At 45.3% G+C, this 13,719-nt stretch overlaps 1 protein-coding gene across 4 annotated transcripts in view; it reads left to right on the top strand.

The window, feature by feature from the left end:
- The window catches only part of GLOD4 (glyoxalase domain containing 4), a 24,189-nt gene that overhangs the window by 6,036 nt on the left and 4,434 nt on the right, over positions 1-13,719 (top strand). For 3 of the 4 annotated variants that reach the window (XM_075852924.1, XM_075852925.1, XM_075852926.1), the window contains exons 2-7: positions 806-855; positions 1,767-1,887; positions 2,132-2,276; positions 2,366-2,502; positions 3,091-3,177; positions 4,217-4,330. In XM_075852924.1, coding sequence (XP_075709039.1) covers positions 806-855; positions 1,767-1,887; positions 2,132-2,276; positions 2,366-2,502; positions 3,091-3,177; positions 4,217-4,330 — 654 coding nt within the window. Of the gene's footprint in view, positions 1-27; positions 619-805; positions 856-1,766; positions 1,888-2,131; positions 2,277-2,365; positions 2,503-3,090; positions 3,178-4,216; positions 4,331-13,719 lie in introns of those variants that run through there. The other variant, XM_075852927.1, reaches the window with a different exon arrangement.

The following is a 13,719-nucleotide window of genomic DNA, read 5'->3' as shown; positions in this document are numbered from 1 at the left end:
CTCCTGTTGCTAGCAGAAATCCGTACACTGTGTGAATGTATCCGTGTACGAATTCTGCTGCCTGTGAGTATGGGTGGGTGGCGTCCCCATCCTGACGTCAGATGTGCATGCCCTCATCGTGACGTCAGGAGGGTCTCTCTGCCTCTATACACTACACAGTTCTCTAGCAGCAGAGCGCATGGAAGAGACTGTGCACACTGGTCTCTGTGCCTGGATGATTCTCCCCCTTCCCTCCGGCAAAGAGTCTCAGGACACTGTAATCTGAGCTGCTAATTAGCATCAGATAAGACTAGGACTGCTCTGCTCCGTCCCCCTCCAAGCACCCTGCCGTCCTGTCTTATCTTCCCTGCACTTGCCAGGGAAAGTGAACAACTCTGATTGCTTTCCTCTGGAGTGTGCAGAGATATTCACATCTCTATATATAATGTGTTCTGCTGTGCATAGCTCAGTGCACACTCACAGTATTGTAGTTATCACCTCAGAGTTCACTGCCCATGAAAGATGCAGACAAATGGTAACATCACACACAGTAAGACACACCCCTAGCAACTGGCCAGAATTAGGAAGTGTGAGAAAATAGATGTGGACGGTTTCACAAGAAAAAAAGCTGCAAAAAAGGTACTTTGAAGTGAAAAAAATTGCTAGGAGTAATATATTCACATAGAGGGACATAATAGCAGTTTAAATATTTCTTTTTTTTGCGAAAGTTTAGCTACACTTTAAGTAAGAGACCATATTCTGATGACAGATCTACTTTAAAGACTCTGACTGAATCTTAATATGGATTTTATCATTTTTTTTTCAGGTTTTACGGCATGAAGAATTTGAAGAAGGTTGCAAAGCCACTTGCAATGGGTATGGAAAATGAGATATTACCAGCTGTTGATGACGAAGTAGGCATTATGATCAACTCTTCAGCTCTTGTGAGAGATTAGTCTTGTGCTTAGTCTTCTGCCGAACTGGCAAGGGGGTATGTCACTGCTACGGACAGTGTTAGAGCTAGGGAGGTGAAAGGTTCTCTTTAAACCAAGTATTAAGTATATAAAAGCTGTATGCATCAAAGAGTGAATACATTAACTTAGTTTTAACGATCAGTGGGGGTCTCAGTGCTCGGACCCCCAATGATCAATTCTTCTGACATGTCAGAAGTTTTCTAAAAGTTTAGTTACCCTTAAAAGAAGAAAAAACAGCCTACAGTCAAGTCGTTAAGGATTTATCAGCTATCCCGACGTGTCTCAATAAATACTAGTATTCCCCATAAAATAACAATTCTGGAACGTTGACAACTTGGTTTTACTACTTGGGGGTGTGTCCCTACACAGACTGACACTGACCAATCAGTGCTTGACAGTGCCAGACTGTGGAGGGACACACCCCTTTAACAAGGGGAATGGTAACGCCCAGTTGTCAATTTATTCATAGATTTCTAGGAGGAATAACGAAGAAAAGGCACAATGCGGAGTTTTACGAAAAGGTGCCCCCAACGTTATTTTATGGGGAATTCAAGTATTTACTTAAATAGACCAGTTAGGAGAGGTAACAGGTCCTCTTTAAAAAGTATACTCTATTTACTATTCAGAAGTATTCGAAAGCTGGATAATAGCCATTGTGGGAGTTGTAATAGTGGCAGATATGATTAAATAATGGCAGAAGAGGACAAATCAAGGACTAATATTTAGAGGTGATTTATTCTGATGGCTGTCACACTTTCTATTATATTTATTGTTACCATGTTCAACTCCAATTTTTATTGTACATCATTTCAGCCCCTATGATGGGAAATGGAGTAAAACTATGATAGGCTATGGCTCTGAAGACAGCCACTTTGTTGTTGAACTGACCTACAACTATGGAGTTGGGGAGTATCGTCTCGGCAATGATTTCTTGGTATGTCTGTGTTTCATGGTATTTCTTATTAACATGTAGAAGAAAAGGCCTATATTTACTGTAGTATAATGAAAGCTATTTAAATATATATTAACCTTTTAATAACATTGTCATTTAGTGAAATAAGAATCCTTGTAGTAGAATTAATTCTTGCGTAGAAAATTCAAGTAAAAAGAGCCTTAGTCTCCTGAAGGGGCTGAAAGTTCTGTATGTCTTGATTCCTTCTATTACTGTGTTTTATCAGGGGCTCACACTACAGTCCAGTCAAGCTATAGTCAATGCAAAGCAGGTGAACTGGCCGCTTTCTGAAATATCACCTGGACTGTTTCAGACTGAAGCACCGGGAGGTTATAAGTTCTTTTTAGAAGACAGAACTCAACCCAACACAGGTAAATACTGAATTAGACCGTATTCTGAACTTCAGTTTTTTTTCTGCTGAAAAAAAAAAGAAAAATGTTTTTTACATATATTTTTTCAGATCCAGTGCAGAAAGTGACTGTTGCTGTATCCAACCTGCAAAAGTCTACTGTGTACTGGTGTGACTTATTAGGCCTGAGAGTCTATCACGAGGATAAGTGCAAAAAGAGTGTTCTGTTGGGCTATGCAGACAGCCAGGTAGAGACTACTTCTCCATTATATTTTGCCACTTTTTTTAACAACTGTTTAGGAAACTTCTTACAACTCACTGAAAATACAGATCATTACTAATATGAAAATGTCAATTTTAAGGGCAGCAAAAATAGTTGTCCCCCTTAACAATGATTGACAGCAGCTATGTATCTGCCAGTATACACAAGTACTACCAATTATTGGTGAGAGGGGTGAGCGCTGTATTCGTAGTTCAGTCCGCTGTATATTGTCTAGGCTGCTATCAACCAAATGGGACATCATTTTTTGGGGCCGTTTTGTGTAAAAACTAAAGACCTGTCATTTTAATATGCTGCCTTTTAAATAGGACATATTGTGATGTCAGATCTGCTTTAACTATTGGTGTTTCCAAGCGGAAAAACCAACCATGTGCGAGTTCTGGCAACTTTCCTGCCTGACCTTCTGAAGATGGAAGAAGCAATCTGGTCACTATGGGCAGCTACTCCACTTTTCTTTTGCACACATTTTGATAAATCTCCCCCACTTTTCTCTTGTTGAACATCAGACATTTCCAGAAATGGGGAGAAGGCTTCTAATGTACGTGTTATTTTGCAGTGCAAGCTGGAGCTGCAGAACATTGGAGGACCAGTGGATCATGCAGCAGCATTTGGACGAATTGCATTTGCTTGTCCAAAAGATGAGGTTGGAAATAATTTTCTTTTTATTATTTTAATTCTTAAATAAGTTTGTTTTTATTGTATATTTTGCATAAATATAACAAAAACGTAACCAATCCAATCGTAGCTGTACAAATATTCATATTTAACATATTGGTCAAGATATATACTAGTAACTCATTCAGCAGCATTGAACTCCATAAATATGAAACGGATATATTTAGTTGCACTGTATCATAATTAGACTTTTCAATTTAATATTTTTTTTCCCATTAAGTTTCAGCAGTGGCCACAAATTTGTAATCGTACAGAGCCATTCACCTAAAATTTTTTTTTTTTGCATAATTATTAAAAATAAATCCATACTAAGGTAGCTTATGTTGTCTGTGCTGTCATTTTCCGTAACTCTTTTTATGTTTTTTTTCCAACATGCAACAAAGCAAAATTAATCTTTATCCAGATTAGGGGTTTTCCCGTTTGACCCCCCCCCCCCTTCCTATCTTGTCCTACTTCCTGGCCACTGTCTGGTGGTTGGGAGTACGGAAAAAGCAGAGCTACGCTATTCAAGTAATTCCCATAGAAGAGAATGGGAGTTCCGGAAGCAGCATAGCACAGCAAGCTACGCTGTTTCCATAGCTCCCGAGTTCCAGAAACAGCGTAGCTCACCATGCTACGCTGCTTCTGTAACTCCTATTCACTTCTATGGGAGTTACGGAAACCGCGTAGCTCAGCTGTTTCCGTAACTTCCGACCACCTTGTCAGACAGTGGCTGGGGAGCAGTGGGAGTCCGACAAGGTAGGACAGAAGTCGGGGGGGGGGGCCCCATTCTAGAGATAGGTGCGTGTCCCAGAGGTGGGACCCATGTCTATCAGACATTTATGGCATATCCTGTGGATATGCCATTAATGTCCAAGATGGGGAAACCCCTATAGCGAAAGTAAAAACACAGTGGGCAAAAATAATAATCCAACTAAACCAAAGTTTACATTTATTATCAAGTTGTTTGACTTTAGATTTTTTAATAGCTCTTATTTTTGTTCTTCATCTTCTGTCTGTGTCAACAGCTTCCAACTATTGAGGCCACAATGAATAGAGAGAATCAAAAGATCCTGACTCCTCTTGTAAGCCTGGATACTCCTGGGAAAGCTACAGTTCAAGTTGTCATTTTGGCTGATCCTGTGAGTAATTGGGTGACCAGTAGATATTAAATTGTACCTCCTGTTCAGGTGGCCATACACTTTAACATAGCTGTCGGCCGAGCATGCATGTTTATTTTAATGGGTAGAGGAGAATAAGCCTCTGGCAGTGGCTTATCCCCTAAAAGAATAAAGGATCAGGCATGTTGAAATCCGACATGCCCGACCCTTCTTTCCCCGACATATGCCATCGGGAGAGAGTTAATAGACCTCCATAGTCATTTGATAATCGGTGGGTTCAGCCGACTTTCATCTAATTTGTATGGGCACCTTTAGAAATCATGCTGAAATAATTATGCAAATAAGATTATCATATTAACGTCATTAAACATTTCTGCACAGACTGCTAAATGTCAATGATACGCTAGATCCAGATTACAAAATATCTTCGCTATACAGTACAAAGTTAAAATTGTTTAGTATAAGAGCCACACAGCGAGATCCATGCTGCAGCACCTACATCAGACCGTCTGTGCTGCGGGATGTTAGAAACAATGCGAAAGGTCCTGATCAATGTTTTAAGTAATGGAAAAATGCAACTTTACAAAGAAAGTTATGTAAACACAATGGCATTATACTTCTTCCCACCAAATAAATGTATGGCATGCCGATAGGATACACCATATATGTCTAATCACCGGGAATTGCGCTACTATTTTTAGTGCTTTGCCTGTTTTTCATGCCCCGCTTCACTCAGAGCACACAAATTATTTTTGTGTAACCTGCCAGGGAGTGAGGGGAAGAGGATCTGACAGAGACATCAGTTGCGGGCCAGTCATCCAAGACTCCCCGTGCAGGTAATGAGAGGCGGGGCCCCTACCTGCCTGCAACCAGCTCCGAAAAGGACCCCCCTCCCGCCCTGGAGGAAACGCCGGGTTAACCAAGACCGGAAACATGGGGGACGGAGATGGGGAGATCTCTTTCCGGGGAAAGACCTTTAACGCCACTGTCAGTGAGGGCCCTATCGTCGGGTGTGTCCTTGCTGTCAGAGGGGTATCCCTGCCCAGCCACGGCAGAGCCTGTAGGCGGACAGCCATAGAAGACTGTTCCATTGATACCCATTGTTTGACCTCCGTGTGGCGGAACCAGTCCAGGATGCGTGTCAAGTGTGAGGCCTGGTGGTAGGAAATAAAGTCAGGGAGCCCCACCCCCCCTTCGCTCTTGGAGCGAAAAAGTGTGGAGCTGGCTATACGGGCCGGTTTCCCCATCCAAATGAAGTGGTGGAGCAGGGACAACAGAGTTCGGAAAAAAGTGTGGGGAATATGAATCGGTAGGGCTTGGAAGAAGTACAATATCCGTGGGAGAATGTTCATTTTGAAGATTGCACATCTACCGAACCATGTGAAGGTGCCCTTCGTCCAGAAATCCAAATCGCTCTTTACCCGTTGCAGGAGAGGAGGATAGTTAACTGCGTAAAGGCGAGAGAGATCCCTGGAGAGCTGGACCCCCAAGTATTGAAGCGAGTCTCTAGCCCATTTGAAGGAGAAGGACCCCGATAAGTCCTCAACTAGGGACTGTGGCAGTGATATGTTGAGAGCCTTAGATTTCTGATAATTAATTGTAAAATTTGACAGCTTCGAGTATCTACTCATCTCCACCATGAGGTTGGGCAGGGAGATCCTGGGTGCAGGGAGGAAGAACAGAAGGTCATCCGCATACGCCGCCACTTTATGCGATCTTCCCCCCACTAATACACCCGCTATATCTGGATTGGAACGAACCCGACAGAGGAAGGGTTCCAGGCACAAAATAAAGATCAAGGGAGACGGGGGGGCAACCCTGCCGCGTGCCATTGGAGATAAAGAGCGGTGATGATAAGGTACCATTCACCTTAACCCTGGCAGATGGAGATGAGTAGAGGCTCGAGATCCATTGCATCATGTGGGAACCCAGTCCGACGTGCCGCAAAGTGGCTGACATGAAGTCCCAGTCCACCCTGTAAAAGGCTTTCTCCGCGTCCGTGGACAGCAGCAGTGTGGGCAGAGACGAGGAAGTCGCGTGATAAATCAGGTTAATTGCCCTAGTAGTATTATCCCTAGCTTCCCTCTGGGGCATGAAGCCCACCTGATCATAGTGGATCACACTGTGGAGAAGGGGGGTAAGTCTATGGGCCAAGATCTTTGCAAACAACTTGAGATCTACATTAAGCAGGGAGATGGGACGGTAATTTTGGCAGCTGGTGGGGTCCTTCCCTTCCTTGGGTATGACCGTAATGTATGCCCGCAAGGCATCCTGAGGGAGAGGACACCCGTCTGTGAGGGAGTTATAGCCTGCAGGAAATGAGGCCCGAGAAGGTCTGAGCAAACCTTGTAGTACTGAATGGGAAGACCATCCGGGCCCGACGCCTTCCCCACCGGGGAATCCTTCAGGGCCCAGGACCACTCCTCTGGAGAAATCGGCTCTTCCAAGGCCGCTAAAGCTTCCTGTGGGATACTTTTCATCCCCGAAGAGCAGAGGTATGCCTCCATCTGCTCCCGTCTAATTCCCCCCTCTGCGGAAGGGGAGGTCCGCAGGAGATTGTAGAGTGAGTGGTAGTACGCCCGGAAGGCTTCCGAGATGTCCTGGGGGCTGTGTGCACCCCCGGCTCCGGGTGTCTGCACTTGGGGGACATAGGTTCGTAACCTGGTTTTCGCAGTGCCTGTGCCAGAGTCCTGCCTGGTTTGTTACTAAATTCATAGAAGTGTCGCCTACACTTTACTAGGGAGACCCTAGTCTTAGCAAGACAAAGAGACCGGACCTGAACACACAACTGCCCCAGCTCCGCCCCCATCACCCGGTCCAGGGAAGCCTTGTGGGTCTGCTCGATGAGGTGTATACGAGATAACAGGTCGCTCAAGTGAGCCGTCCGTTCCCTTTTGAGTTCAGATCCGATCCGAATAAATTAACCTCGGATCACGCACTTATGTGCCTCCCAGACACTAAGCGGACTTACATCTGGAGATACATTCGTAGCAAAGTACTCCCGTAAGTCCCTGTGTATTTCTGAGATTACCGTCGGGTCCTGCAGAAGCAAGTCATTTAACTGCCAGGAGCGAGGGTGGGCTGCAGGGAGACAGAGAGAGAGTGTAATGAGGGCGTGATCCGAGAAGGTTATGTTGTCTATAGCGACTGAGGAGAGGATGGAAAGATAGGAGTGGCGCAGAAAAAAGTAGTCTACTCTGGTGTATGTGTTGTGGGGGGACGAATAGAAGGTGTAGTCTTTAGTCGTCGGGTGCATAAGCCTCCACGCATCGATCAGTTGGTGGTCATGTAGCAGCCGATGCACCCGGCGATGTGCCGATCTGGTTAGCGACGAATGTCCACGTGAGGAGTCTATAGTCAGGTCCAATGTAAGGTTCAGGTCCCCCCTAGTATGAGAGTGCCTTCGGAAAAACCATCCAACTCCGTCAAGACCCCTTCAAAGAAGGCGACCTGACCAGTGTTAGGGAGATAGCATGTGGCCAGTGTGAACAGTGTGTTAGCCAACCTACCCTTCACGAAGACATACCGTCCCTCTCCATCTGTACGAGTCTCCACGTGCTCCCACAGTAGAGAACGAGAGATCAGGATAGAGACCCCCTTGGTCTTGGAGTCCGGTGAGGTACTGTGATACCCCTCCGTATAGCGAGAGTCCGTCAACCGTGGAACGCTGTCCACCCGGAAGTGAGTTTCCTGGAGGAACGCCACATGCGCTTTCTTTTTCCATAGGAGACGGAGGATGGAGGATCTCTTCTCAGGCCCTGTGCATTCAGGGAAACAACCGTAATGTTAGACATATGGAGCCACAGAAGGGAAACAAAGAGGGGAGGGAAAGGCGGGAAAAGAAACGGAGACCCCCCGTATAGAAGAATGAGGGCCGCGAAGAGGGACACTAGCGTCCCACTAACAGCGGGGTACAGCACCCCTAATCAGTACTTCGCGTGTTATGCCGGGCCCGGGTGAAAATACCCCCTAAGCACGACACAACAGCGCGGAACCTAGTGGGGAACGTAGAAGGACAGCAGCGTGAAGAGGTGATCTCCCTGAGACTCGCCCCCAGAACAGCCTGAGGTAGTAAGAGCCAAAAACAGAGCTACCCGGAGCCCCGGACTCATGCGGCCGACTGTAACGGGTGCATGAAAGGTTCCCGACCTCCCACCACGGCGCAGTGTGAGGGGGGGATAGGGTCCCTCAGACAATTCCCTGGACCTCACTGACAGAACCCCCTGGCCCACCTAAATTCCCCTTTGGCCTACCAACAATCCCTAAAGCCAAAACCTAAGAAGAAACCTGAGGAGAAAAAGAAGGGGGGTTAGACACTCATATCAAACAAAACAGACCCCCACAGACTCCCTTATAGATACAATGGTCCATTAGCCTTCTGGCCGCAGGCGGATCAGTTTCTTCGGGTCGACCGCCGTCCAGATTCCAGTTGCTCCCGAGGACCGTCTCTAGGATGTGGCAGAGGAGGGCGCGCAGTGTCCGAATACAGACTCCCCCTGGGGAAGAGCGACAGTGGCGGCTCCATCCAGTCTGGAAGGCGTACAGGAGAGATGTCTAAGAAGCGGAAGGCTTCTTCCAAATCATCCGGTGAGCGGACGGCAAAGGATTGCCCCTGTCGGCGGAGAATGACATGGAAGGGATGACCCCATCTATAGGAAGCGCCTCCAGCAAAGGGCGTATCACCCTGCGCATATGTAGGGTCAGCCGAGAAACATCCGGCAAGATGGACACCTCCTCACCCTGGAAGGGGATGCTCCCAGGCTCGTCGTGCAATGTCCTCTTTTTGCTTATAGAAGTGCACCCTGCAGATGACATCTCGCGGGTGGTTGCTGTCCCTGTTCCTTGGGCCTGCTAAGCAATGCACCCCGTCCATTTCAATGGCCGAGTCACGAGGTCTGTCCATGAGCTTGTTAAAAATATGGGTGACAACTTCGTATAGATCCTCGGGCGGCACAGATTCTGAGATGCCCCTCAACTTTAGGTTGTTCCGCCTCCCCCTGTTCTCCACGTCGTCCAGGTGCAGGGAGAAGGCTCTCATTTAGGTAGCATGGGTGTCCATTGACTGAGAGAGAACCGAGATATCCGTGATGTGATCAGAATTCTGGCGCTCCAGGGCGTCTACCCGTGCAGTTAAAGATCGTAAATCCTGGGACACCTCCCCTATGGCCCGGTCATGTTTCTCTTCCATTCGGACGAGACGAGCGTCCAAATCTAATTTCGTGGGCAATGCCCTCACCATCTCCCATAACTCTGCCAGGGTCCGTTCCATGGAAGGAGGGGGGCCGGTAGAAGAATTTGGGTGAGGGTCCCCGCGGTCCGCGGAGGTGGTGAGCGGGCCCCTTAATATGGCTGGTGTGCCCTGGCTCAGAGGTGTCAAGTCTTCTACATGGGGTTGCAGGAGGGCGGCGGGGGAAAGTGGCACCTTATCCAGCGCACCTTTTAGTGCTCGGCGGCCATGTTCCTGTTTGGGCTCAGGAGGATACTGCTGGGGGAGGGGAGCGGCAACTCTCCCCGGAGGCACAGACCCTGCCACGGTCCCTGCATCTGGACCTACCTCCGGGGACGAAGCAGCGAAGGCACGGTCCTGTTGACCCCTGGAGGATCCGGCGAGAGCTGCGGTGCCGGTGGGCGGAGAGTCCCCACGCGACGTCGGGGATCGACTGCGGCTTCAGCGGGAATGGAGGAGGGCCGCGGTGAAGACTTGTCATGGCCGGACCGGAGGTAGCTATCCATCAAGGAGGGACCCCGAGTGACCGACTGAGATTTGCGGTGTCTCCCCTTGGTCATCGCGACGACGAAGCAGGTGAGAGAGACCCGGGGTAGTGTGTAGTAAGTGGTGCGGATCCGGAGCTCCAAGCTCACGCGTCCTCACTCCGCCATCGCCACGCCCCGCACACAACATTTTTAACATTCAGGAGTGATCCCAGCGGTTGGACAACCACCAATCAAACATTTATGGCCATACATAGCATAAATTTATGTAATGGGAAAACCCTTTTGAGTGTGAATTTTTATCCCTTTTTCATGATCGTATTAAAATGTTTGGAGCAAAAACATTTGTGCCATTTACCACATCACTTTACTGTCTTAAAGAGAACCTCTCATCTGCCCATACATGTTTGTGTGGGACTTAATTACAGCAAGCGTTAACGAAGTGTCGGGATTGTGAATAGTCCTGGCTGGAAGCGAAGTCTATTCACTGTCAGGACACTTCAGTAACATTAATGTGTGAGTATGTGACTGCACATCATGATCTAGCAAGATCACTATGTGCTGAGTAAATGGAGAGAAGTGTATGATACTGATTGGTCAGCGTCATACACTTCTCTCAACAACGCCCACTTGGTCAAAAAGTAAAACCACGACCAGTTGGGCATTAAGAAATTCATTAGCATAAATCTAATATAGGTCATAACTCCGTCAAAATTGATCGTTTTTCTAAATAAGAAATACTGCTGTAACCTACATTACAGCGCCGATCACATTATGTAGAAAATAGGGCACTTATAATGTGGTGACAGAGACTCTAAGGTCTATAGGTTTAGAAAGTAGAGTTTGTAATTGGATTGAGAATTGGCTCAAGGACCGTATCCAGAGAGTTGTGGTGAATGATTCCTACTCTGAATGGTCACCGGTTATAAGTGGTGTACCCCAGGGTTCAGTGCTGGGACCACTATTATTCAACTTATTCATTAATGATAGAGGATGGGATTAATAGCAGTATTTCTATTTTTGCAAAGACACAAAGCTCTATAGTATATAGAGCTTTGTATAGTATAGTTCAGTCTATGGAAGATAAATTACAAGCAGATTTGGACACCCTGAGTTTGGGCATCCACTTGGCAAATAAGGTTTAATGTAGATAAATGTAAAGCTATGCATGCGGGTACCAACAACCTGCATGCATCATATGTCCTAGGGGGAGTTACACTTGGGGAGTCACTTGTTGAGAAGGATCTGGGTGTACTTGTAAATCATAAACTAAATAACAGCATGCAATGTCAATCAGCTGCTTCAAAGGCCAGCAAGATATTGTCGTGCTATAAAAGAGGCATGGACTCGCGGGACAGGGATGTAATATTACCACTTTACAAAGCATTAGTGAGGCCTCATCTAGAATATGCAGTTCAGTTCTGAGCTCCAGTTCATACTGTAGAAAGGATGCCCTGGAGTTGGAAAAAAATACAAAGTGCAACTAAACTAATAAGGGGCATGGAGAATCTAAGTTATAAGGAAAGATTAAAGGAATTAAACCTATTTAGCCTTGAAAAGAGATGACTAAGTGGGGACATGATTAACTCATATAAATATATGAATGGCCCATATAAGAAATATAGTGAAAACCTTTACCATGTAAAACCCCTTCAAAAAACAAGGGGGCACTCCCTCCGTCTGGAGAAAAAAAGGTTCAACCTGCAGAGGCGACAAGCCTTCTTTACTGTGAGAACTGTGAATCTATGGAATAGTCTACCGCAGGAGCTGTCACAGCAGGGACAGTAGATGGCTTTAAAAAAGATTTATATACATAAGACTTAATTTCCTAGAACAAAAAAATATCCGCTCCGATGTCCAATGTGTAGAATTTTTCTTTCATCCCTTCCCTTTTTCCCGTCCCTTGGTTGAACTTGATGGACATATGTCTTTTTTCAACCGTACTAACTATGTAACTAGATGTAGACCAAATCTACCAACCATTTAATACATAAAGATACAGTATATGGTTATCCGCACATGTAATGGAATCTGTACAGCCATCTAAACATAGCAGTGTTTAACCCCTTTAGGACACAGCCTGTTTTGGCCTTGTGGACACAGATGATTTTTTCAAATCTGACGTGTCACTTTATGTGGTAATAACTCCGGAACGCTTTTACCTATCCAAGCGATTCTGAGATTGTTTTCTCTTGACATATTGTACTTTAGGTTAGTGAAAAAATTTGGTCGATAAATTCAATATTTATTTGTGAAAAACTTCAAATTTTAGCAAAAATTTGCAAAAATTAGCATTTTTCTAAATTTAAATGTATTTGCTTGTAAAACAGATAGTAATACCACACAAAATAGTTACTAGTTAACATCCCCCATATGTCTACTTTGTTTGCATCATTTTTTTTCACGTACTTTTATTTTTCTAGGACGTTACGAGGCTTAAAACTTTAGCAGCAATTTCTCATTTTCAATAAAATTTCAATAGGCCATTTTTTCAGGGACCAGTTCAGTTCTGAAGTGGCTTTGAGGGCCTTATTTATTAGAAAGTCCCCATAAATCACACCATTTTGAAAACTGCACCCCTCAAGGTATTCAACACCACATTCAGAAAGTATTTTAACCCTTTAGGCGTTTCACAGGAATTAAGGCAAAGTAGAGGTGACATTTACAAATTTCATTTTTTTTGCCAAAATTCATTTGTAATAAAAAAAAATCTGTAACACAGAAGGTTTTACCAGAGAAACACAACTCAATATTTATTGCCCAGATTCTGCAGATTTTAGAAATATCCAACATGTGGCCCTAGTGCGGTAATAGGCTGAAGCACCGGCCGCAGAAGCAAAGGAGCACCTAGTGGATTTTGGAGCCTCCTTTTTTTAGGAATATATTTTTGGCACCATGTCAGGTTTGAGGAAGTCTTGTGGTACCTAAACAGTCGAAACCCCCAAAAAGTGACCCCATTTTGAAAACTACACCCCTCAAGGCATTTTTCTAGGGGTATACTTAGCATTTTGACCCCACAGTATTTTTGCAGAATTTAGTGGAATTAGTCTGTGAAGATGAAAATCACCTATTTTTCTGTGGAAACAGAATTTTTTCATTTTTACAAGGAATAAAGAAGAAAAAGCCGCCCAACATTTGTAAAGCAGTTTCTCCCGATTACGGCAATACCCCATATGTGGTCGTAAACTGATGTTTGGACCCACAACAGGGCTCAGGAGGGAAGGACCACATTTTGGAGCGCAGATTTTGCTGGATTGGTTTTCAGTGCCATGTCGGGTTTGAAACGCCCCGGAGGGACCAAAACAGTGGAAACCCCCCAAAAGTGACCCTATTTTGGCATCTACACCCCTCAAGGAATTTTTCTAGGGGTATAGTGAGCATTTTGGCCCCTCAGGATCTTTTTCAGAGCTAAGGTGACCAAAAAACAGCGATTTTGGCGCTTTAAATTCTTTATTTATTACAGCGTTCACCGTGCGCAATAAATTTGTTTTAATTTATTCTGCCGGTCGGTACGATTACGCCGATACCATATGTGTATAGTTTTTTTTACGTTTTGCAGCGTTTGCACAATAAAATTACGTTTCTATAAAATTATTTATTTTCTGAGACACGTTATTCTGAGCCGTAACTTTTTTATTTTTTCGTCAAAAAAGCTGTGGGAGGTCTTGTTTTTTGCGGGACGGGTTGTAGTTTTTATT

Source organism: Rhinoderma darwinii, chromosome 2 (assembly GCF_050947455.1).
Source record: "Rhinoderma darwinii isolate aRhiDar2 chromosome 2, aRhiDar2.hap1, whole genome shotgun sequence".
NCBI lineage: Eukaryota > Metazoa > Chordata > Amphibia > Anura > Rhinodermatidae > Rhinoderma > Rhinoderma darwinii.
This window is presented reverse-complemented; position numbering and strand designations above follow the sequence as displayed.